General features: G+C 41.0%; 2 protein-coding genes across 2 annotated transcripts in view; one reads left to right on the top strand and one right to left on the bottom strand.

The window, feature by feature from the left end:
* Positions 1-12805, bottom strand: part of brm (ATP-dependent helicase brm) — a 105611-nt gene extending 92806 nt beyond the window's left edge. Inside the window, exons 1-2 of the mRNA XM_067786325.1 lie at positions 11836-12805; positions 11682-11764 (exon numbers count right to left, since the gene is read on the bottom strand). Coding sequence (XP_067642426.1) covers positions 11682-11764; positions 11836-12487 — 735 coding nt within the window. The 5' untranslated portion in view covers positions 12488-12805. The remainder of the gene's footprint in view (positions 1-11681; positions 11765-11835) is intronic.
* LOC137251631 (uncharacterized) lies at positions 518-8792 on the top strand. Its single transcript, XM_067786326.1, has 3 exons — positions 518-1283; positions 8233-8336; positions 8402-8792. The coding sequence occupies exons 1-3, from the start codon at positions 798-800 to the stop codon at positions 8670-8672; spliced, it is 861 nt and encodes a 286-aa protein (XP_067642427.1). The 5' UTR covers positions 518-797; the 3' UTR covers positions 8673-8792.
* Positions 12806-26271: the final 13466 nt, after the last annotated feature.

Below are 26271 nucleotides of genomic sequence, written 5' to 3'. Positions count from 1 at the left end.
GTGAAACTCGGTGATATATATTTTAATATATCATAGAAGATTTTCTGAAAAAATCACTTTGATCGGAGCTATATATAGTATATATCCCATACACCCGATCGTTCAGATAGAAAGATTTTTGGCAATTTCTCCCTTAATTCCCAATATAAAAACGTTAACCTTGGTGATATTTATTCTAATATATCATAGATTTTCTGTAAAAATCATTTAGATCGGAGCTATATATTATATATATCCCATACAACCGATCGTTCAGATAAGGGCTTTTTTTGCCATTTTTTATTTTATATTTATCTTAAAAATCGTTTAGGTATATACATCTGTTCACTATATATTTCTTATCTTATACATCCCATTATTTGGAGATTACGAGGGGATAAGATTATTGTTCAGCCCCATTCATGAAAGTTATGAAGTCTTCGGTACAGCCGAAGACAGTCCCGTCCTTACTTGTTTTAATAATAACAAAATATTCCAACTTATATAAAAATATGTATATGCTTCCGCCACAAAGTCAGTTGTTTTCGATGTCACAGAATGCGACTAATTTATTCAGCAAAGACAGCAGCAGTAGCAACAACTACTAAGAAGTATTTTCGTTGCTGAATAAATTTAAATAATAGTAAAAATACTAAGCAAAAACAAAACAAACGAACACATTACATCGACTTTGCGGTCAGCAACACGAGCAGCACAACCACTTCACAGGCGCGTTAATCAAGAATTAATAAACACTTAATACTACAATAAATAACAAACAATACTCAAAAAGTGATAAACCTTTAATAGCAACAAAAATGTCAAAGAATAGTGAGGATTTCGTGAATAGCATACAAAACTATTATGATATTGCTTTACAATTGGTTATGAAATGTGGTCCATCTGTGCGTGATGGTTACAGCAGCAAACAGGCGGATTATGAACAAAAATCGTCATTTTACGATTTAGTCACTAAATATGATAAAGAAATTGAAGACATGCTTGTTGCGGGTTTGCAAAAAGCGTTTCCCGAGTCAAAATTTATTGGCGAAGAATCTGTTGCGGCGACTGGTCAATTACCAGAATTGACTGATGCGCCCACTTGGATTATTGATCCTATTGATGGTACAACAAATTTTATACATCGCATACCACATTGGTGTATATCAGTTGGTTTGAGTATTAATAAGGAATTAGTTGTGGGTATTGTTTACAATCCAATTGCAAATGAAATGTATTCGGCAAGAAAAGGGCACGGCGCGTATTTGAATGGACAACGGATTCATGTGAGAAATTGTACTGCGGTGAGTATGTATGTTTGTATATTATTTAGTGGCTTGTTTTTATAAAATATTTTTAAAATAAGTTCCTCTCGTCCTCCTAAAACAAACAAAATCATTTGGTCAATTCACAAGACTGTCGTGCTCATGTCAAGTTTTACAATTTGAGTTGTTTCCATGGTTTCCAAATAAAATTTGATGAAAGCAGAGCACATACGGCGAATAGCACACCTTGTGATTTGCCTAATTGATATCTCCGAGTTTCACTGCTCAATCTAGTTTGAATAATTGTTATTATTTTATCAAAGCAAATATTTCCATAACTGCACTGTACAACAATGTTGTTATTTCGCCATACTTTTTCCTGAGCTCCTCCCTTATAGTGTATGACCTTATTGCCATGATGGGCTTAGGCCCTATTGGCTTTTCTGCCGCTGCCTTTCTTGTCGCTTGCTCGTTCTAAGTCCCTGTACCCAAGCCAAACGTATGGTGTTGTTAGCCCCTAAACGATTTAACCTCTCCACGCACTCAAGGGTTGTTGCTGATTTAATCTCAATTTAAGATATTGGCTTCATTGTCTCTGAGTATAACAATTCTATCATTTGTGTATCTCCGCTACAGATTTATCTCTGCACACCGGCTTGAGGCGATAACTTCAGCTAGGAAAATGTTCGGATATTTTGGTTCTAGGGCTGAAGATTCCTGCCCTCTCCGAGCCATCATGTGTAACATATGGGAATATGATCAATGGAAGTGACCCACGTACTTTTATTCCCCAGCTATATTTTGAAACGCTTCTTAAATTTGATCAACTTCCTCATGCCATCCCTGGAAAGTTGGATGACTGGAATCTGCTCTTTCAGTCTCTTCATATTCCTCGATTGTTTTAAATTGCCTCTTGCAATCCCTGTTGTTGTTGTTGTTGTAGCGATAAGGTTGCTCCCCGAAGGCTTTGGGGAGTGTTATAGATGTGATGGTCCTTTGCCGGATACAGATCCGGTACGCTCCGGTACTACAGCACCATTAAGGTGCTAGCCCGACCATCTCGGAAACGATTTATGTGGCCACATTAAACCTTCAGCTTAGGGTCGCCAGAGCCTCGTCTGTTAGTGAAACAGGATTCGCCGCGGATAGGTGAGGTTGACAATTGGGTTTGGAGAAGCTATATATTGCGCTGGCAACCTGAAGGGTTGCGCTACACAGCCCCTTGAATCTGGTATTTTAGTTGTTGTTGTTGTTGTAGCAGTGCTTCGCCCCACCTAACAGACGCGACCGATCACAAACTGTCATCAATATCCTCTAACGGGAGTCCAAGGAAACTTGCTGTTTCAACAGGGGTGGACCATAGAGAAAGGGGTGTTAGAGGCGTTGGTTCCACATTACAATTAAAGAGATGGTTGGTGTCATGTGGGGACACATTGCAAACGGGGCATACATTTCGTATGTCGGGGTTGATTCTGGATAGGTAAGAGTTTAACCTGTTACAGTATCCAGAACGAAGTTGAGCCAGAGTGACACGCGTTTCCCTGGGGAGTATGCGTTCCTCTTCCGCAAGTTTTGGATACTTTACTTTGAGTACTGGATTCACCGGGCAATTCCCGGCATAAAGGTCCGACGCCTGTTTGTGGAGTTCACCAAGGACCTGCTTGTGTTTTTTCGCTTCATACGGCTGGGTTCTCAGGTGCCGTATTTCCTCAAAATGCTTACGGAGATGAGTCCTTAAGCCTCTAGGCGGTGCTGGCTCGTCAATCAGATGTCTGTTGGGATGCCCAGGTTTCTGGGTATTCAACAGGAACTGTTTGGTCAGCATCTCGTTTCTTTCCCTGATGGGGAGTATTCTCGCCTCATTATGCAGATGGTGTTCTGGGGACATAAGAAGACACCCCGTGGCAATTCTGAGAGCAGTATTTTGGCAGGCCTGTAGCTTCTTCCAGTGGGTAGTTTTTAGGCTTGGCGACCATATGGGTGACGCGTAGCACGTAATCTGCTGGCTAATTGCTTTGTATGTAGTCATGAGCGTTTATTTATCTTTTCCCCAGGTACTGCCAGCAAGGGGTTTGAGGATTTTATTACGGCTCTGAATTCTCGGAACAATTGCGGCTGCGTGCTCACCAAAATATAAATCCTGATCAAACGTCACACCCAAGATTTTGGGGTGTAGGACAGTCCGTAGCGTAGAGCCATCGACGTGGATGTTCAAAATGGTCGACATTTGGGACGTCCATGTTGTAAATAAGGTCGCGGAAGATTTAGTCGGTGATAATGCCAGGTTTCGCGAGGCGAAAAAACTGGAGAGATCAGGGAGGTAGCCGTTTATTTTATTGCATAGCTCATCGATCTGTGGGCCTGGGCCTGTGGCCATTACTGTGCAGTCATCGGCGTAGAAAACGATTGTGACTCCTTCCGGTGGTGAAGGTAGCTTAGATATGTAGAAATTAAACAAAAGTGGGGATAGGACACCACCCTGTGGCACCCCTTGTATAATTCTCCTTGGCTTTGATGTTTCGTTTCTAAATAGCTCCGATGCCTGCCGACCACCCAGATATCGGACGATACGAGTCTCCTATGTTAGCTGGTTTACCAGGCTTTAGTAGCGGGACCACCTTGGCCATTTTCCATTTCTCGGGTATGACAAAGGTGGAAAGAGACAGATTGAAGACCTGCGCTAAATATTTGAAACCCTCTTTCCCTAGGCTTTTAAGCATCGGCATGGCTATGCCGTCTGGGCCCACTGCTTTGGATGGTTTAGCGCGACCAATGGCGTCCTCAACCTCTTTAGCGGTGATGGTGATTGGTGACGCGCTGAATTTGTGTTTATGTGCGTGTCTGTTGGCCCTCCGTCTATCTTTGTCGACCGTAGAATGCATTATATATTGTCGGCAGAAAGCGCTCGCGCATTTTTTCGCATACGACAGCACTTTGTCGCCAAAGGCGATGGAAACTTTGTCTTTGTGCTTAGTCGAATTCGATAGGGACTTTACGGTGGACCAAAGTTTACCCACACCGGTAGAGAGATTACAACCTCTTAGGTGCTCCTCCCATTTCGCCCGGATGTGTTCATCCACAAGCAATCTGATGCGTTGGTTTATATCCCTTATTTGGGGGTCACCTGGATCAAGCTGCCTTATAAGGTCACGTTCTCTCGCTAAGTTTGCGGCCTCCGCCGGGAAGTGGGGCCGGATTTCGGGAATTCTCCCGGCGGGGATGAAACGTGCCGAGGCGGATTCAATGACCTTGCGGAAGGCACGCTCCCCTTGGCGGACATCAGTCGGGATAGGGAGGACAGCAAAGAGGTTGTCTGTAAAAGATTTATATTCTTCCCACTTTCCTTTTTTAAAGTTTATGAAAGTGCGTTTTTCGGTGACGATGAAGTCGGCGGTACGCTCGAGCGAAACAAGTATAGGCAGGTGGTCTGATGCCAATGATACCATCGGCTGCCAGTTGACGCAGTTTACGAGTTCTGCGCTCACGATTGAGATATCTGGCGAACTGTGACAGCTTCCTACCATACGTGTGGGGGCGTCTCCGTTTATTGTGCAGAACGTCGTTTCTTCTATTTGATCCGCCAACATCTCACCCCTACTGTCCGCCCGCAAATTTGAATGGGCATTGAAATCGCCTAAGATAATGCGCTTGTTGCCAGTGAGTAAGGCTCTGATATTAGGGCGGTATCCACTGGGGCAACAGGTGGCAGAGGGATGTAGATGTTGATGATTTCTAGGTTTGCATCGCCTGACCGGACAGATAGGCCTTGATGTTCTAAGACATTGTCCCTGCGGTCGATGTCAGGATCAAATATGTGATATTGCACAGAGTGGTGTATTATAAACGCGAGGCCGCCTCCATTTCCGCTCTCGCGATCTTTTCTGTGGACATTATACCCAGAGCAGGTCTGCAATGCAGATCGTGCTGTGAGTTTAGTCTCTTGAATCGCAGCAATGCGGATGTTGTACCGCTTCATGAAATTGACTATCTCCGTAATCTTCCCAGTTAGTCCATTACAGTTTAACTGCAGAATTCTGAAGTGCATGGGGGGAGACGTCGCCATTCTGGGGGTAAGTGACGGGTGACTACGCCTGGGTTGAGGAAGGCCAGGACGCAATTGCTGTTGTGGCCCTGGGACTGGGCGTCCTTGGGCAAGCATTGGGGTACCCGGATGATTTGGGGTTTCGACCTGGCAACATGGCGCGATAAAACCCGTCGGGGGGTTGCCGTCGCGGAGACCAGAACATCTAGGAAAGTGGCACCACCCAAGGCAGGAGCTGCATTGGGCGGATGTCGCAAACATATATATTCTGTGCTGGCAAACGGTGCAAACGGAGGTAGGGACTAAGAGTCTGTTTCCCTGACCTACACGATTGCTGCCGGAAAAGAGGGGGGAGAAGACGGGGGCAGGGGCTGTTGCTCAGCATTGCTTCCGACTCTACTACGAAGATTGTAGTTATGAGTGGTAGCAGCTGTTTGAGTTGTTGGCGCCGTGGGGCGCGAGCAGCAGCGGGTATTTGTTGTTGCTTGCTGAGCAGCGGGGCTGCTGGAAGGTAGTGGGGGACGCTTAGACGTAGACTACGGGACGCCCTTGGGCGTAAACAGCAAGGAGCCACAAAAGATTTATAAAAGTTACGTGGACGTCGGGTTTTGGGATCAAGCCCAGAACAACCTGTCCGATGCAACCATCCCTTGCACGAGACACACTGCACAGAGTATGACCGTCCTAAAAAGATTCTTTTCCGGCAGATGCAGCAAAACCATTTCTCATGACCGGGGTCAGGAGACGGACCCGGATTGGATTCGATACCTTCCCGGAGCAAGAGAATATGGAGCAGTCCTGCTGCAATGAGCTGCTGGGAGGATGACAAATGGGGTTACACTGAAATGACAGTCCTTGGTCGGGAAAAATCCCGAGTCGCTCCGGTACATAGAACCGACTTGGGGAAGCCTTGGTATTTTAGTCGCCTCTTTTGACAGGCATACCTACCGCGGGTATATTCTGACCCCCTAACCCGCTGAGGGTCTTGCAATCCCTCTCCAGCAATGTTTACCAAAGTGCCGCAGCATTGCCGTTGGTGCCGTCTGGCATGTTCGCAATGCTCCCGTAATGCAAAGTCAACCTAAGCGTTGGAGCTTGGTGAGTGTTTCTGTACGGTCACCAAAGCTGCTCTTGACGCCTACGCAACCTCCTCATGGAACTTCGGGGTGGGGAGGGAGGGAATGGCATGAAGGTATAATGTGACCACATAAATCGTTCCCGAGATGGTCGGGCTAGCACCTTAATGGTGCTATGGTACCGGAGCGTCCCGGATCTGTATCCGGCAAAGGACCGTCACATCGATAACACTCCCCAAAGCCTTCGGGGAGCAACCTTATCGCTACAACAACAACAACAACAACACACCTACGCAACTGTTCCATACGCTAGGATGGGTCTCACTATCATAGTGTACATCCATCTTGGGATCTTGGGGCTGCATCCCCAGGATTTTTATGCAATGTGTCTGCACACCATTATTGCTCTTGTAGTACTTCACCTTAGTACTTCACCACAGTACTCCATCCAGATGACTCATCCCTCCCAGTGTTCTGCCCCTGGTAAGGTGTATATTGGCAGTCTTGTTAGGGTTGATGCTTAGCCTCTGTACACCATTCCTTTGTCAACGTCAATTGCAATATATCAAAGAGGATGCTCTTAAACCTGGCTCTTACAATTATGACGATATCGTCCGGAGAAATGTGGACCCCTCCTAATCTTGCAGTGACCTGCCGGTTATTACTGTATCAAAAGCTGTTCTGTCGTTATCTTCTACTGAAAAGCCTGTTGTGAACACTATGAAGGTCATATTTTAAGGCTTTTATACACATATAATAAAAATTTAAGTTTACGCATGGTTATCAACGGGGCTATTTTTGATAAAATATTCTAGATTGGGGGAAAGTTTGAAGATAAAGCTTTGAAGTACTTCATTATCCGTGAAATGTTGGCATAAAGTCAAATGTATTCTTTTTGCAAAACACATAAAAATTCCATGAAACGGGACACATTTATAAACCACTTTGTTTAGTTCCATCAAAATAAACCCTCATCCGTTTGATTCAGAAAAGCGAAAAAAGGCCCCACGCCTAATCCACACTGAGTCGGTAATTACCTTTGTCGATTCGCGCCCGGTGAACCCTGTTATCAATATACATTATCAACTCCTGCAGAGGACGAAGGCAAACTACCTAGAGAGATACGAGTTACTCTGACCTAACTTCTATCTGGGCACTGTAAGGGGGTATAATAATGATAACAATACCCAGCAATGCCCCGCCTAACCGGCACGAGGGCCGAGGTTTTTTATGCCGGACCTTTGAAAGGTAGGGATTGGTCGACCGTTGAGGTCTAAAACTACTCAGATACAGATAAAATCTAGATAAGTAAAAGGCTCACGATATTGTTAAAATATAGAACAGGTTGACATCTGAGTAGGGTTATTGCATTAGTACTTATTAAGAAAAGATAGAATATATTGTTTTATGCTAAAACGCAAGTCCGTAATATCAAATGTTCTGGTTTAAAAGTTATAAGTTTTACATAAACAATGGAAGGGCTCGCTTGCAGAGAGAGGTCTAAAGCTTCTAGAATGCCGAAATAGTTTTAGTTATAAAAGCATAGAATCGCATTTTTTTTGTTATTAGTTTATTCCCTTTTTTGTAAGCCACGCACCAACTATTCTTTAAGCTATAAATATAGATTGTGCTTAAAATACATAGATAACAGCAGTACAGATAAATATAACTTTGGCCCAGTCATTTAAGATGTGCGCCAGTTATGTAAACAAGCAAAAGGCTTACAACGATTTGCTTACTATTAGAGACAGAATACTAAACACAAAAACGGCATTCAAATCCGCTAATTAGAGTATATAAATATACATACCTATGTATGTATGTTTGTAGCACATTATGAAAAACATTAAATCTTGACTTTTTATTTCAGATGAACGATGCCGTTTTAGCTTACGAAATCTCCCTCATTCATAGCATTAGAGTACGTGATAAAAATGTGAAACGTCTTTCGAAACTTGGTGCTCATAGTGCAGGGTATACATTAAAGTAAAATAAAAAATTTTCACACATTGAACTAAATAAATATTCAAATTTTTCAGCATCCGTTGCATAGGTAGTGCCGCCTTGACTCTTTGCTATGTTGCACGCGGTAATTTCGATTGCTATCATGTAGAGGATTTACAGGCATGGGATATAGCGGGCGCTGCTGTTATATTACGTGAAGCTGGAGGAGTTCTCTGTCACACCAAAGGCGATGAATTTCAAATTATGAAACCTAACTTAGTAGCAGCAGCTACACCAGAATTAGCAAAAATTATGATCGGTTTGATTGAGGAGGCTGATGCAATAACTGATTTTACATTTAAATAATTGTAGGATATCTATAGATACTGAAAATTTCTATTGTTATATTTCAATTTGGATGATTTAACAATATTAGATGAATAAAATTTATTATTACATTACACTATTTAGTGTAGTAGAAAAGTCCTTGCAGTTACTATAAATGAAATAATATAATCTTTGGAGTTCCTCACCAAAACATCTGCTAAGTTTGGGATTCAAGGAGTTGATAAGCGCAGTACAAAGCTTAATAGCTTCAAAGCTTCCGCAACTCAATTTTTAACCTCACCTACGCGAGGAGATTCCTGTTACAAGTTTGAGTGTATCATACATATATTTAGCAGGCGAGGCTCTGGCGACCCCAATTTCCTCATGGAACTAGAGGGTGGAACGAGTTAGATGGCCCAGAAGGTATAATCTGGTCATATTAATCGTTCCCGAGATGGTCGGACTAGTAGTAGTGCTTCGGAACGCGCCGGATCTATATCCGGGAAAGGACCATCAACATCGATAACACTCCCCAAATCCGTCGGAAGTGTGTTTATCATAAATAAATAATAAATAAATAAATAAATAATACAACAACAACAACAACATTTGCTAAGTTTGAAGGAGAAAAATACCCTTTAATTTCCTTTCACTAGTACGGTAATACAAATACAAAATACAAATCACCTGCGGGTTAGGGGATCAGAATATACCCGCGGTAGGTATGCCTGTCGTAAGAGGCGACTAAAATACCAGATTCAAGGGGCTGTGTAGCGCAACCTTTCAGGTTGCCAGCGCAATATATAGCTTATCCAAACCCAATTGTCAACCTCACCCATCCGCGGCGAATCCTGTTTCACTAACAGACGAGGCTCTGGCGACCCCAAGCTCCTCATGGATCTTGGGGGTAGGGAGGGAGGGAATGGCCTGAAGGTTTAATGTGGCCACATAAATCGTTCCCGAGATGGTCGGGCTAGCACCTTAATGGTGCTATGGTACCGGAGCGTACCGGATTTGTATCCGGCAAAGGACCATCACATCGATAACACTCCCCAAACTCTTCGGGGAGCAACCTTATCGCTACAACAATAACAACAACAACAAATCACCTGTCTACCATTGTTGCAAATCTGGTGTTTTTTATAATTTTTGTATCGTTTTCATCCGATAGGTATCAAAAACCACCACGTATTAAGCTTCGGAGGTAACCTTACTCTATATATACATCTATTCGTTTGGGATTAATGCTAAAGTTAACAAAGCAAATTTTCTCGAAATAACTTGTAATGTAACTGTTTCGCTTTGGTGTGGACATGTTGTTGTTGTTGTTGTAGCAGTGTTTCGCCCCACCCAATAGGAGCGACCGATCACAAATTGTCATCAATATCCTCTAACGGCAGTCCAAGGAAGCTTGCTGTTTCAACAGGGGTGGACCATAATGTGAGGGGTGTTAGAGGCGTTGGTTCCACATTACAATTAAAGAGATGGTTGGTGTCATGTGGGGGCACATTGCAAGCAGGGCATACATTTTGTATGTCGGGCTTGATTCTGGATAGGTAAGAGTTTAAACTGTTACAGTATCCAGATCGAAGTTGTGCTAGAGGGACTCGCATTTCCCTGGGGAGTGTGCGTTCCTCCTCTGAAAGTTTTGGCTACTGTTCTTAGAGTACTGGATTCAGCGGGCAATTCCCGGCATAAAGGTCCGACGCCTGTTTGTGGAGTTCACTGAGGACCTGCTTGTGTTTTTTGCTTCATACGGCTGAGTTGTCAGGTGCCGTATTTCCTCTTAATGTTTACGGAGATGACTCCTTAAGCCCCTAGGCGGTGTTGGCTAATCAATCAGATGCCCAGATTTCTGGATATTCAACAGGAACTGTTTGGTTAGCATCTCATTTCTCTCCCTGATGGGGAGAGTATTCTCGCCTCATTATGTAGATGGTGTTCAAGGGACATAGGAAGATAGCCCGGGGCGGTTCTGAGAGCAGTATTTTGGCAGGCCTGTAGCTTCTTCCAGTAAGTAGTTTTTAGGGTTGGCGACCATATAGGGGACGCGTAGCATGCAATCGGCTGGCCAATTGCTTTGTAAGTGGTAATGAGCGTTTCTTTGTCTTTCCCCCAAGTTTTTTGTTACGGCTCTGGATTTTCGGTACAATTGCGGCTACATGCTCACCAAAATGTAGATCCTGATCAAACGTCACACCAAAGATTTTGGGTTGTGGGAGAGTCGGCAGGGTAGTGTTGTAAATAAGATCGCGGAGGATTTAGTCGGTGATAATGCCAGGTTTCGCGAGGCGAAAAAACTGGAGAAACTGGGGCGGACATCGACATCTGTGGTAGACCAGCGATGGATGTGCTACGATATAGTCCACGTAGGTATATACAAATTACTATGGACTTTATCGGGTGTTTAATGTTGAAATTGTTCACTGAATATACATGAGAAGCATTTCGGATCTCCTATGTGTACATTTTGTAGGCTGTGTCAATTTGAATGGTTCTTTCATAATTTTTTGTGCATAAAAAACAAAAAAACGGTTAGGCAGTTAAGTGTCAAATAATGATGATACAGTTTGGTGTGGACTTGCCATTTAGGCAGGGCAGAGTACTGATGCCACATAAAGAAAATATATGCGACATAAATAAAAATACCATATGGCGGCCGCCGTGGTGTAGTGGTAGCGTGGTCCGCCTACCACATCGAAGATCTTGGGTCACGCCCCTGGCAAGGCTACATCAAATTTGTAGAAACAAGTTTTTTCAATTAGAAGAAAATTCAACTCAGCTACAAGTTGACCCGGACTTCAACATGATTATAATTTAATAATTCAAGATAAATAAAAATGTCAGGTTCAATCCACAGAATGGTTAGTTTAATGGCATTACACTCAAGAGACTGTTTCTACTTAGCACTTCCCTATAACTTGCATTCCTTCTAAACTTTGTGACTGCATATCGAATCCACAAAGTTAAATTACAAAAATTATAAATACTGACAATTTTTTACGAGACATTAAACACAGATTAAAGACCAAGTAATTTTTGACTTACGTTTGGTGGCATTCCATGACTCTGATAGCCCATTGGTGGCATGTTGGGACCTTGTGGCGCCATTTGCATACCCATATGTGGACCTGTGAATTCCAAACATTGCGGATTATTTTTTACCTACCATTGTTTTTTTCACAATAGATGTACTACTTACCCATATTTTGATGATGTGGCGGCATGTGATGACCTTGTGGTGGAGGAACGGGAGGCCCTGGGGGACCAGGTGGTCCCTGTCCTGGTGGTCCATTCATATGGGACGGAGGTGCACCCTGCACGCCTGGTTGTGGTTGCGAACCAGGCGGGCCATGTTGTGGTGGAACACCATGTTGCGGAGGTGCATGCGACATTGGGGGTCCACTCCCTGGTGGACCGTTACTACCCGGAGGTGGCCCATGCTGACCAGGTGGTATTTGCCCTCCGTGAGGAGCGGGACCATGTTGTCCCACACCATGTTGCCCTGGCGGCATTGCACCGTGTTGTTGGTGTTGCGGTGGCGGCCCATGAGGAGAACCATGTTGCGGTGCGTGTTGCATCGGATGTGAATATGGACCACCAGGATGTCCTGGTGGTGGTGGACCATGGTGCCCACTTGGTAAAGGTATATGTTGACCATGTGATGGTGGTGCTTGCATATGAGGTTGTGGAGGTGGTCCATTCGGACCTACGCCAGCTGGGCCCTGTTGTCCCGGTGGTCCTTGTGGCATTTGTTGATGTGGATATGGGCTGTGCGGTGAAGGTGATGGACTTTGAGCTGGAGGTGCCTGGGGTGGTGGCATTGGGCTGTTTGCCGGTGAGGGTGAAGTCATATTCACCCTTTTTCAATAGAAGTTAAATGGATATATACAAAATCAACGAATTACTATATAATCGATTGGAGAACAACACACAGCCACACGAATTACTCTGATATATTGAGAGGTGTGACCAAACTTTTCAAAGGCTATTATTTCGCAACAAACAAATTTCTGGCAATAAGATGCACAAACAGCTTATTCAATGTTCAAACTCTTCATCCACACTAATTTTCTGCATTTTTATTAATACAAATTGGCATTTTTACAGTTTTTAGTGCAAGAAAATGTTTTGCAAAAGACGCGACGACAAAATTCAATGGCTGCCATCGAATTTCGGAAATGTCAATGTTATGTTGGTAGTACTGACGACCGGCTGTCAAAAAATACCAGCGCTACCGGATGACACTTTTTTAATACTATTATCGGCCGTCGAATTTTGTTCCGATATATGTAAAAGGCGGCGCATTTCATATGGCTGCACCATCATCAATTTGTAATTCTATACGAAAGCATGACACTGTTAGTATCCTGCAAAAATTATTGGAATACGTGTTTCATTTTCTTCATGTTGGAGTATTCTAACAATATTCCTTTGCAATGCGTTTGCGGACCACCATCAGCCGATTATTGCTCGTTTTTTAACGACAGTGATCACGACACGATGACGATCGAACAGAGTTGCCAAAAGTAAAATATTGCATACAAATAACTGATAATAAAATTATACTTTGGCAACTCTGATAAAATGCAACTGCTGTGTTTTTTTTTACTTCTATATACATTTACGCTTAAAGCCGGAGTCATTGGTGCCGTATGTCGTATCGCTGTATCCGTATCCCTAACGTAATCAGCTGTTTATCGTTACGACGGTTAAAACAAAACTCAATTGGTTGGCTACGATACGGTAACGACATTAGCGGCACCAATAATCGATTGCATTGATTCTCATAAGGTTGGTCGAATCAGCTGTTAAAAGGTTACCGATACGGTTACCGATAAAGCACCAATGTCTCCAGCTTAAACTTTATATGGACTGCTGAGCGACAAACTTTAAATACACCTCTGAAATTGCTGCGCATAAAATTTGTCCTACTAAATTTCAATACGTATTATACTCAGATGTCACTGAAATATGTGTCTTTGTTTTAGAGCCTCCTGCGATTTACAACCAGATTGACTGTGTGTTAGTGCAGTCGGGTGGCTTCGTGACACAGTTGATGAAAATCAAAAATTTTTAATTTTTTCATTTGACGCTTGCTTATTTGATAGTCGCGGGGTGTGATTAACAAAACAGCAGTGTTGTATTTAGTTTGTGTCGACATTCAAAATGAACAAGTGCGCGGAAGAACAGCAATTTATATTAAAATTTATTGAAAATTATCAACGTTACCAGCTTTATGGAACGTAAAACTTTTATTATTATTTAATAAAATTCTTATTAATTTTTTATTATTTAATAAAACTGCTGTAGTTGCAAGTAAAAAAAATCATCATCCGATGACGACATATTCACGTCCGAACGCTATGGTTTCTCAATGCAAATGCTGTTTGATGGCTTTTTATTTGATAGTCGCGGAGCAAGCGTCAAATACCCGACACGCACACATACAAAAATTCAGTCATCTGCCCTACAAGAATACTGACTATCATATGACTATCATCTGATTGTCAGCAATGTCAACCTAACGATCAGCGCCTCATACAAACTTTCTATCACAAACTTAAGGGGACTTGCGCAAATGTGATGTAAACAACTGTGTACGTGTGAGTTTTTTTCTCCTTCTTATACACCAACATGGCCTACTGATTAAGTATATAGCCGTACTGCTCACTCTCATTCCTTTTCCTGGATCAGTGCTGACACTCTATCTATCAAAAAGTGTCATAAATGATAGTTTACTGTAGATATCAGGTTTGACTGTTATACTATCATAAATGACCATTGTTATATTCCGCCAAAAATGAAACAATGCTTTTTGCTTTTTATTTACTTTATTTCATTACCTTTTTAATTTTGTACGTATAAAAGCATACGTGTTTCTTATTTGTTTAAAATAAATAGTTTCATAAGAATTCGAGTTCAGAATGTTCAATTTAAATTCAGAAAATAACAAAACAACAGAAGAGCGCTTTCCTCACGCGGAAACACATTTAAAAATGGATCACCACTAACCGCCCCATACGTTCCGACAGCTTTTGGTATTTTGTAATATTATTTTCGATTTTTTTTCTTTTAGCATGGAGCTTTGAAATGCTCTCTTTTTCATTTTTTAAACTTATTTTTTATATGGTTTTCGTCGGTTGAAAATGGCGGAATTTAAAAAATAACAAAACAACCGTGATAATCATTTGATTGTCATATGACAGTCAGTAGTGACAACATGATTAAATCGGATAAACTGTTCTCGCATACATAAAATTCCGTTGAGAATTATGTATCTGTCTCACATGCATAATGGTATCTGCTGTATGTTCTTTTGTTCTGTACCAGGTGTCCGAAGCTTTCCCAGTTTGAGTCCTTTTTCTTGATTATAGGCTGTCGTTGGGAACATGCGGACATGCGTGAGCGAACAAAGGAACATACATAAATTTGAGTATCAATGTTTACGCCATCGCAGGATCAGCACAATTACAAGTGTGAGTGTATTACAAGTCAACAAGTGTGAGTGTATTAGTAAAACTATCAGCGTTTCTTGTAGGGTGTTTCCCTACAAGAAACGCTGATAGTTTTACTAATACACTCACACTTGTAATTGACAATGCTGATCCTGCGATGACGTAAACATTGATACTCAAATTTATGTATGTTCCTTTGATCGCTCACGCATGTCCGCATGTTCCCAACGACAGCCTATAATTATGAAAAAGGACTCAAACTGGGAAAGCTTCGGACACCTGGTACAGAACAAAAGAACATACAGCAGATACCATTATGCATGTGAGACAGATACATAATTCTCAACGGAATTTTATGTATGCGAGAACAGTTTATCCGATATAATCATGTTGTCACTACTGACTGTCATATGACAATCAAATGATTATCACGGCTGTTTTGCTATTTTTTAAATTCCGCCATTTTTAACCGACGAAAACCATATAAAAAATAAGTTTAAAAAATGAAAAAGAGAGCATTTCAAAGCTCCATGCTAAAAGAAAAAAAATCGAAAATAATATTAAAAAATACCAAAAGCTGTTGGAATGTGTGGGGCGCACTCAAAAAATTGATGCGCGAAAAATTATAGTGGTTAGTGGTGATTCATTTTTAAATGTGTTTCCGCATGAGGAAAGCGCTCTTCTGTTGTTTTGTTATTTTCTGAATTTAAATTGAACATTCTGAACTCGAATTCTTATAAAACTATTTATTTTAAACAAATAAGAAACACGTATGCTTTTATCACGTACAAAATTAAAAACGTAATGCAATAAAGTAAATAAAAAGCAAAAAGCATTGTTTCATTTTTGGCGGAATTAACCAATGGTCATTAATGATAGTATAATAGTCAAACCTGATATCTACAGTAAACTATCATTTATGACACTTTTTGATAGCTAGAGTATCAGCACTGATCCAGGAAAATGAATGAGAGTGAGCAGTACTCACACGTACACAGTTGTTTACATCACATTTGCGCAAGTCCCCTTAAGTTTGTGATAGAAAGTTTGTATGAGGCGCTGATCGTTAGGTTGACATTGCTGACAATCAGATGATAGTCATATGATAGTCAGTATTCTTGTAGGGTTGTAAATCGCAGGAGGCTCTTAAGCCCCCATTACTGTTACTTAGCATAGACTTGACTTGACTTGGCGTAAACTTGGCAACTTAGCCACGATTATACTCCACTTGGCGCATAAAATCTGGCATCATAATCAGCGTTGAAATTTATTTTTTAATAAATTTCAATTTGTATGACAAAATGTCAAAATGAAATGGAAACAAACAAATGGCATCTCAAAATGTAAACGTCACTTAGAACTTACATAGAAAATCAAAATTCAACAGACTTCTAAGTCAAGTTAAGTTTTGAGTAATCAGTAACATGCAATGTTCATTTAACAGAACTGTAAGTGACAGTTCGCAAGCCAAGTCAAGTCTATGCTAAGTATCAGTAATGGAGCCTTTACCCTCTGCACTAATTCTATAGGGCCGTTCCGTTGGTTTATCGAGCTCTGGCTCTGGCTCAAATCTCATTGGAACGATCTGGATCAACTTTATGAGAGCTGGCAGCACTAATATAAAACATCTGTTTTGTAGAAAATAAGAAGAAACGTACACAAAATTTTAATATACTGATAGAATTATTAACATTTAAATAGTTCCGCACGTAAGCAAACTATTTATTTTCCTTACATCATCTTCAAGTTGTTTACTTACCTGCCGCTACATGGGTCTCCTAAGCATTATCTAAGCGAGGATAGGCGTTTTTTCTCACGCACAAACGTAAAGGTATACGCGTGTGAAAAAAAAAAACACGGCTAGTATAGAGAAATATTAGGGGGACTCCTGTAACCTTATAAATGCCTTATAAAGTATGTAAACGTATAAATTTACTAGTGCGTAAACGAGCTGTCAAATTTTGTATGAAAAATCATTTACACAATTTGTATAAATTTACGCGCACATTTCATTGTGCATACGCGGTAAACTCAAAGGAATGCAACCTTGCAGGCATTACAGCAGGTATTTTGTTATGGAATCGCATTTACAGTGGAAGCAGTAAGGAAGGCGGTCGGCATGATGTTGTGGTGCACAGTGGCTAGTCATTGTCGGCTGGGGCGGGTCTTTGCCAACCTTACTGTTCCTGCGCCATAAACAGAAAAAAATTCCTATCATGCCTATCACAACTAACAGCTGTCAAATTCAAAAAACCTGACATAAGCGCAGAGACCGACTCAAAACGCTTAAAATTCAAATAAAACGACACACCGTTAAATTCAAAATTTAAAATTCAAATTCAAAAAGAAATCTAACGCAACAAAAAAAATACCGAACCAGACATGACCGGTTACTACTCTGAAATCAAAAAAGCTGAAAAATTAAAATAAAAGAAGGGAAAGGAAAATAAACAAAAGGGCCGAATATATATAGGGGGCACCGCGGGTGGTGTTGCGACGCCCGGTGCTATGTCCCACCCTCAAAAACCATGGCCACCGACGCATCTAATTTTCGGTGGCACCTGATTTACCTAAGTGCCTTCTAAAAGAATGTAGACGCCAGCATTCCCATTCTAATTACAAGTCTATTCAGATATCATTATTACTAAAGTATGTATGCTATGAAAGAAATATTTAAAGCTATACCTATATTTATGTCACCTCCTTTTTTTTTTGACAAGGGTTATAAGCGCTTGGTGCAAAAAAAAATTGTAAATAAATGTGCTTATGAATAGTGGATAGATTACATACAAAGTAGAAATTTGGTTAAATGCCCTTTCTCTTTTCATTCACAAACCAACCTTAGGGCTGTACAGTTTGGATACAACTTCCGATAATTGGGGCCCCCTTACAAAATTAATATGTTGTTGTAGTAGACTTATTTTGAGTTTAACAAAACATCAATTCGGTATAACACATAGTATAATGACACTAATATGTACCATGTACTAAGAAAATTGTTATAAACGCAACTAAGACTAAATTTGGGGTAAATCATACTCCTCGAAGAAATTGTTTCACATGTTCAAGTAAAACGTGAACTTTTAAATTCACAGAAAAATTAACGAAATCATTTACATGTTCAAGTTAAGCGTGAACTTTTAAATTCATAGAAAAATTAACGGAATCATTTACATGTTCAAGTAAAACGTGAACTTTTAAATTCATAGAAAAATTAACGAAATCATTTACCTGTTCAGGTAGAACGTGGACTTTTAAATTTATGGTAAAATTAACGAAATCGTTTTACATGTTCAGGTAAAACGTGAACTTTTAAATTTATAGTCAAACTAACGACATCGTTTTACCTGTTCAGGCCAAAAGTGAACTTTTAAATTTATAGTGAAATTAATGAAATCGTTTTACTTGTTCAGGTGAAACGTAAACTGTTTTGCATGTACCAGTCAGTGCTGGTAGTGTTTTGTGTTTAGTTCAACTCAGTCAAAAAAAATAAAATTAAAATATTAAAATGAAAGAACAAAGAAAATAATTCAGATTTGAAAGGTTTCATGTATGTATATAATAGTATTACTTTAATATGTATAAATTTATTTTTGACATATATTCATGTAGAATGAGCAATTTAAGTTCCACTGCAAATTTTATGATTTGTAAGTTAAACTCGACAATGCATTCACTTCTTGAGTTGAGGTTGATAATGAAAAAAAAAAACAATAAAATAGATGCCATATTAATTATTCACAATTTACACGGGCATGCTGCAGTTAGTAAGAGGGCAGTAAGCAATAAAAATTTGCATGTACTGTAACTTACATTATCACTAAATTTAACAGTTTACTGATAAAGATTATAGAAATAGTATTTTTTTTTTTTTGTTGATAATGTAAGTTAATTTGCATTACTCGTTAATTGCATCCCTTAATATAAATTTAATGCGTTTTAACTGATAATGTAATTGAACTTGAATTACCAATAAAACTTTATTCCTTACAGAAACAATATCAATACCTTTTGCTCATTCCAAAAAAATATCCGCAACAATTGTATTAATTAAAAAGTAATAGCAAAATTTTACTGTAACGCAAAGCAACTTTTAATACCTGAAACTTTTTTTTGTTTCACGGGCAGTACAAATTGCCTACCTATGACCATTAAGATATGTTTTTTTTTTTTTCTTTTTTTTTTATGCTTCTAAGTTAATTAAACCTCCTTACTTCACTTTACGTTACGTCTACTTTTTTTTCCGTGGTATAATAAGTTAACTTTACTACAAGTGGATGCAGCTTGCTAAAGAACAAGGTTGAGGCTACACATACGTATATTTAGTTCAGTATTGGAACGAACTCACCGCTTTAACCGCTGATAACTCGTTGTCGCAATTGGACTGGCCGCAGGCCTATGTTCGCTGCCCTGTGGTTGTCATTGTAGCTGGTATATTGTAACCTGTATGGTCGTAGCTGATAAAGATGCGGCTAGTATTGATGTAGCCGTTATGGTCGTAGCGGATAGGGTTGCGCTAGTATTGTTATAGCCGGTATGGACGTAGCTGATAAAGATGCGGCTAGTATTGTTGTAGCCGGTATGGACGTAGCTGATAAAGATGCGGCTAGTATTGTTGTCGGTGGTACCGCCTGTTGTAGGTGTTAACTTTAGTGGCCGCAGGCCTATGTTCGCGGCCCCGCTGTGTGCGTTCCAGCTGGTGGTGGCGGTACGTCTGGTGGTTGTTGCGCTCGTGGTTGGCGCTAATGGAAGGGTTGGGGGAGGTACTACTGATGGTGATGCCCGTGATAATAGTAGGCGCCGTTGGTGGTGGTGGGCGCTTTGGGTCGAGGTAACCGAGTGAACCGGGTGGCGATAAAGCTTCGCGCTACCCTGTACGAGCCGGATCACTTGGCTCTTTGACGTTGATTGTATTACGCGGCAGCGTACTGCTGGCCCTGGAGGCGGAGGTGGTGTCGGACTTTTTTCCGTAAACGTAGAGGAAGAGGTTTATCTCACTAAGTGTGACTGCGAACGCCGACCTACTTCAACTGGACCTTGTGCCCACACAACACAACCGGTGCAGAGTTTATTACCACCCAAAATAGACGCGTAGAAACGAGTTTTGTCGGAAAGAACGGTTTAGGTGCTTTGCGCTATCGACTCTTTCCTAGTTTCTGGACAATTACCTGCGTATGTGCACAGCCGGCGAGGATGTTTTGTGATCAAATTTTTCCACCCTTCCACTTTTTTATCTTGCCGGAAACTCATGGCTTTTCGCTAGTGATCGCAGATCTGTCTTTTCCTTGTTTTTCGATACTTTTTATCGCAACTTTCGCCCCATCACTAGGTGTGTTCGCACGAAAACGCTCCCAAGTGGACCGTAACCGTAGACCATAACAGCAGACCGTAACAATTTTCATCAGAAATCTCCAACATCAGCAAGTCATTTACAAGTATATCTTAGTAAAGACGTTTTAGTTTTCATTTTTCACTTAATCTTGGCATTTTTTAATTTGTATAACAATAAATAAAAATTTGTTTGCCAATAATACAGCTGATAAACAATTAAGTTTATCAAGAATATTAATAGGTGCGTTCATATAACAGCGTGTGTAAATGGATATAATTTTACACCTTAAAAGTTTATATGCTTTCTTGAGTCCCCCTATTAGTTTCTTCATTCACGCAAATGCTAAATAACATAAGAATATTCGTAGTACAAAATATAAAAGTTGTACTGCCCCTCTTCATTTACTTTTATTTTAAATTAAATTCACTCCGATAATTCTTTCCGACACAATTCTTCTTTAGTACTTTGGCATATGGTGGTCTGTGGGTGCTCCATAGGTACTTTGGAAAGTACTCTCACGTATGTACTCTATGGAATACTCAGAAACAAAGCGAGAGTGGGATCACCTACTCCTCTCCTAGGACACCGCAATGTTAGTTGGAGCACATTTTTTGTATGAATACAGATTAGTTTTTGAGCACTCCTATACTCCTAAAGGAGTATTCCTTTCACTATTTATGGAGTACTCGCGTTTTTTGAAGGGTACATGTTGAAAAATATCGAGAGGGGTATCAGAAAACACGTTTTGGATCCAGCAACGAGAATCCAGGAAGGGAGGCTACAAATTTTGCGTTTATCAAAAGATTTTATTTTTTAATTTAATTTATATATTTATCAGTCTACAAATTAAACAATCATACAAACCAAATATTCAGACACTTAGTTTAAAGATATAGGCGCATAATCATAGTCAAAATAAAATAGATTTTAAATTTAGTTGCAGCTTTTTGACATAATTTTTTATGAACTATCTGTCAAAAAAGCTGAAACTAAATTTAAAACCTATTTTATTTTGACTATGCGCCATAATGTACGATATAAATAACATATTGTGACGAATATGAGTGACGCCAGGTGATACTCACATCCCTAGTCTGATGCTAAGTAAATGAAGTCACAACAACAATAAAGCAGACAGTCACTTCTATCTACATAAACGAATAAAACATTATGTCTACACATATGTACGTACATGCAGCAGAGAAGAGATGCTCCCAAAAGTATGCAATTGTAATTGTTGAAGTGTCGCTCACAAATACACGCATATGAGAAGCTGCATCTGTAGTTACAATTATATGGCGGCAACTAAGGAAATTCTGGAAGCGCCTAGAAGATGCCACGAAGGAATCAAAGAGTATAAAAGCACCAGCGGTAGAGGTGCTATAATCAGTTTCGATTAAGACGATATCTAGCGAGCAATAGCAGTATTATTTTGAAAGTCAGTTTCATTTAAGCTAACAGTTTGGTTATTAAGCCAGCTAATTACAAAGTATAAGTGTTATTGTGAAGTACTTTAATAAAGGCCATTTTTCCATTATTCAATATTGGAGTTATTTATTCAACAATTTAGTGATACGAACTTAGCAAAAGGGCAAATAAGAGGATTTGCAAGTAAATTCGTTACAATTAGTGTCAGAAGAGGAATTGTTGAATAAATTCCAGAGGACAGCAAGGATATGGCAAAGTTCAGTGAATTGAAGATCCAGCAACTAAAGAAGGAGTTGGAGAGCCGTGGATTGAATACAAGCGGCGTTAAACTCGAACTTCAGGGACGGCTACGAGAGGCAATGGAAGCAGAAGGAATTGACGTGGACGAGTATGCCTTTATCCTGATGGGGACGAGACAACAACAAAAATTTAAGAGAAAAATGAAACATCGCAGACAATGGCGAACACAGACCTGAACATGATATTGGCTGCAATATCGGCAGAAATGTCCGAAATGTCATCACAAATATCTACCAATATGTCATTACAATTGGAAGCACAGGAGACACGTATGTCCGAAATGTCATCACAAATATCTACAAATATGTCATCACAATTGGAAGCACAGGAGACACGTATATCCGAATTGTCGTCGCAAATATCATCTCAGCTGGAATCGCAGGAGAACCGTATAACAGCGAAGATTGAAGCACAATTGGATGAACAGAAAACACACATGGCGTCACAAATTGCAGAACAATTAAAAGGGCAAGAGGCACGCATAACATTACAACTCGAAACCCAGGAAGAGCGTATCTCAACGAAGCTGGAGGCACAGGAAACAAAAGTCTCATCGCAGCTGGAGGCTTTTAGTGAACGACAAGATAAAATAGAGACCGAAATGGATGCTTTGAAAGATCGTATACAGGAGTTGCAACTAAATCGCCCAGCAGTTTCAGCGAGTAATCCAAAGGTAAAAACACCATCCTTTGATGGTTCTGTTCCTTTCCAGGTCTTAAACAGGTCTTAAAGCTACAGTTTGAGAAAACCGCAGCAGTGAACAACTGGAATGCGGAAGATAAAGTTGCTGCACTGTTCGTGGCATTGAAAGGGCCTGCAGCGGAAATCTTTAAGGCGATTCCAGAGTACGAACGGAACAGTTATGAAGCATTGATGGCTGCTGTAGAACGACGTTATGGAAGCGAGCATAGAAAACAGATATTCCAAATTGAGTTGCATTGGAAGCATTGAAGCGTACGCAGCAGAAGAATAATGATGCAGTCAAATGTTTTAAGTGTGGGAAGCCAGGGCATATTGCGCGTTATTGCAACACCAACCCTAACAGTTCCAACAATGTGGGTGGTCGTAAACGCAGAGCAGAAGGTGATGAGCAAATCTCCAAAACCACTCAATCGTTAAACTAAATCGAGTCAGCCGCAAGGGGCGACAGCTGACTCCCGCAATTGAATGCCCCATAATCTCTATCTCGCAGATTGGAAGAAGATCGAGCAATCTTAGAGGACACCCAGGTAATTGGAGAAGTAGAATGTGAAGTAGCAATTGGGAACGTCACGGTACTACACAATTTTATAGTGGCAGATATTGTTGATGAAATCATAATTGGAGTGGACTTCTTAATCAACCCAGGCATCAAGATCGACATGCAAAGCAAGACGATGCGATATAAGAACATGGATGTACCACTTAATTTCGGCTACGAGAGAGGCTACAGCAGTAAACGAGTACTGGTGGAAGAGAGTCAGCAAATACCACCAAAATCCGAAGCAGTCATCTGGGCAAAGGTTGATGGAGATTGTGGGACAAACAAATTGTGGATTGTCGAAGCAGCAAACAAATCAGCATCGAACATACTTGTAGGAAAAACCCTGGCTATGACAAAACATGCTGGACGTATTCCGGTAAGAGTACTCAATGAGTTCAAGTCGCCACTCAAACTGACCAAAGGAGCTATTTTGGGAAGATGACAAGAGGCTGAAGTAATTATTAACTGTGAACAGCTCCAGGAACACGTTTCATCTAGTAACACTGATCTTTCAAATGACATCACGGAATGGACGGAGGGGCTAGAGGAAGATTATCAGAGTAAGGCAAAGCAACTGCTCCTAAAGTACGCAAACATATTTGACCAGGATGGTTCCAAACCAGGCCGCACCAATGTTGTTAAACATCAAATTGACACTGGAGACGCGATGCCGATACGTCAAGCTCCACGTAGTATTCCACTGGCGAAGCGGGAAGTGGTGAGTCAAATTATACAAGAAATAAGCGACAGCGGCGTCATCGAACCATCAGCTAGTCCCTGGAGCTCACCGGTAGTACTTGTAAAGAAGAAGGATGGAAAAATGAGGTTTTGCGTGGACTACCGGAAGTTGAATGACGTTACGAAAAAGAATAGCTACCCCTTGCCAAGAATTGATGACACTCTGGACTCGCTCTCTGGTACGAAATGGGTTTCCACACTGGACTTGAAAAGCGGCTACTGGCAAGTGGAGGTGAAGGAGGAAGACAAAGAGAAAACAGCCTTCAGCGTTGGAGACAGTCTTTGGCAATTTACAGTAATGCCCTTTGGAATATGTAATGCACCAGCTACTTTCGAGAGGCTCATGGATTAGGTATTGAAAGGACTACATTGGAAAACATGCTTGGTGTACCTGGACGACATCATCGTATTGGGCAAGAACTTTGATGAACATCTTAAAAACTTAGATGAAGTTAAGTCCCAAAAAGTGTGCGCTGTTTAAAAAGTAAGTAAATTATTTGGGTCACAAGGTAACGACAGAAGGTATCCGTACAGCGAATGAAAAGATAGAGCAGTAAAGGATTGGCCACGACCACAGAATCTGCATGAATTGAGAAGTTTCCTTGGGCTGTGCACATATTACCGCCGATTTGTACCAAATTTTTCCAGCGTAGCCCATAGCCTCCATGAGCTTACAAGAAAAAACAAAGCTTTTGAATGGAATAAGGAGCAAGAAGTGGCTTTCCAAACATTGAAGGAGCGTTTGTGCACTGCCCCAATGTTAGCATATCCGATTCCAGGAGCAACATTTATTCTAGATACAGATGCGAGTGGATATGCTATAGGAGGCGTTTTATCATAGCTAGTCGATGGACAGGAGAAGGTAGTTGCATATTACAGCCGTTCGATTGGAAAACCAGAAAGGAACTACTGTGTTACGCGGAGAGAGCTGTTGGCATTGGTAGAGTGCATTAAACATTTTCACAAATACCTCTACGGCCAGCGATTCCGTGTCAGGACAGATCACGCAGCTTTAAAATGGCTTCTGCAGTTCCGTAATCCGGAAGGACAATTGGCACGGTGGATCGAGCGACTGCAAAGCTATGACTTTTCCATTGAGCATCGAAAAGGTAGTACTCATGGAAATGCCGATGCAATGTCACGAAGACCATGTAGTTTGGAATGCAAGCACTGTTCAAAAGCCGAGGCTAAAGAAGACATTATAGATGTCCGGCTAATGACTATAACATGTGCAGATGAATGGGACAAGGAACAGCTAAGAAAGTGTCAGCTAGAAGATACAGATCTGTCACGTGTTATGCAAGGGCTCGAACGAAACGAAAGACCAAACAGAGAAGAGATGTCAGCAGAGAGTCCCATTGCGAAGTCACATTGGGCACAGTGGAACAGTTTAGAATTGATATCCGGTTGCCTTCATCGAGTATGGGAGAGTGAGGATGGTAAATGCAAGAAGAAACTGATAGTTGTTCCCAGAAAGAGGATTCCTGACGTGCTCAGCGAGCTGCATACTGGTCCAAGCGGAGATCATCTTGGAATCACGAAGACGCTCGAAAAGATTAAACAGAGATTCTATTGGGTTGGTTGCCGTCAGTCGGTCACTGAGTGGATTGCGAACTGCGAGGTTTGCAGCAGAGCAAAAGGGCCCAGAACCCGAAGTCATGGCCAGATGAAGCAATATCACTCAGGTGCGCCATTTGAAAGGATCGCTATGGATGTCGCCGGTCCATTTCCTACTAGCAACGGCGGAGATAAATATGTACTGGTATTTATGGATTATTTCAGCAAATGGCCAGAGGTATACCCAATCCCAAATCAAGAAGCGGAAACGGTAGAAGAAGTGTTTATAAACAATTGGGTTGCAAGGTATGGTGTACCAATGGAGTTACATTCGGATCAAGGCAGGAATTTCAAATCAGCTGTATTCCAGGAAATGTGTAAATCATTGGGCATTCGAAAAACACGGACAACTGCATTGCATCCTCAATCCGATGGTATGGTAAAACGATTCAATAGAACATTGGAGGAGCACATAAGGAAAGTAGTAGACAAGTACCATAAAGAGTGGGATACCCGCATACCATTATTCTTGATGGCTTACCGATCAGCTGTGCATGAGACAACGGGCCAAACCCCTGCAAA

Source organism: Eurosta solidaginis, chromosome 5 (assembly GCF_040869045.1).
Source record: "Eurosta solidaginis isolate ZX-2024a chromosome 5, ASM4086904v1, whole genome shotgun sequence".
In the NCBI taxonomy this organism is placed as follows: domain Eukaryota; kingdom Metazoa; phylum Arthropoda; class Insecta; order Diptera; family Tephritidae; genus Eurosta; species Eurosta solidaginis.
This window is presented reverse-complemented; position numbering and strand designations above follow the sequence as displayed.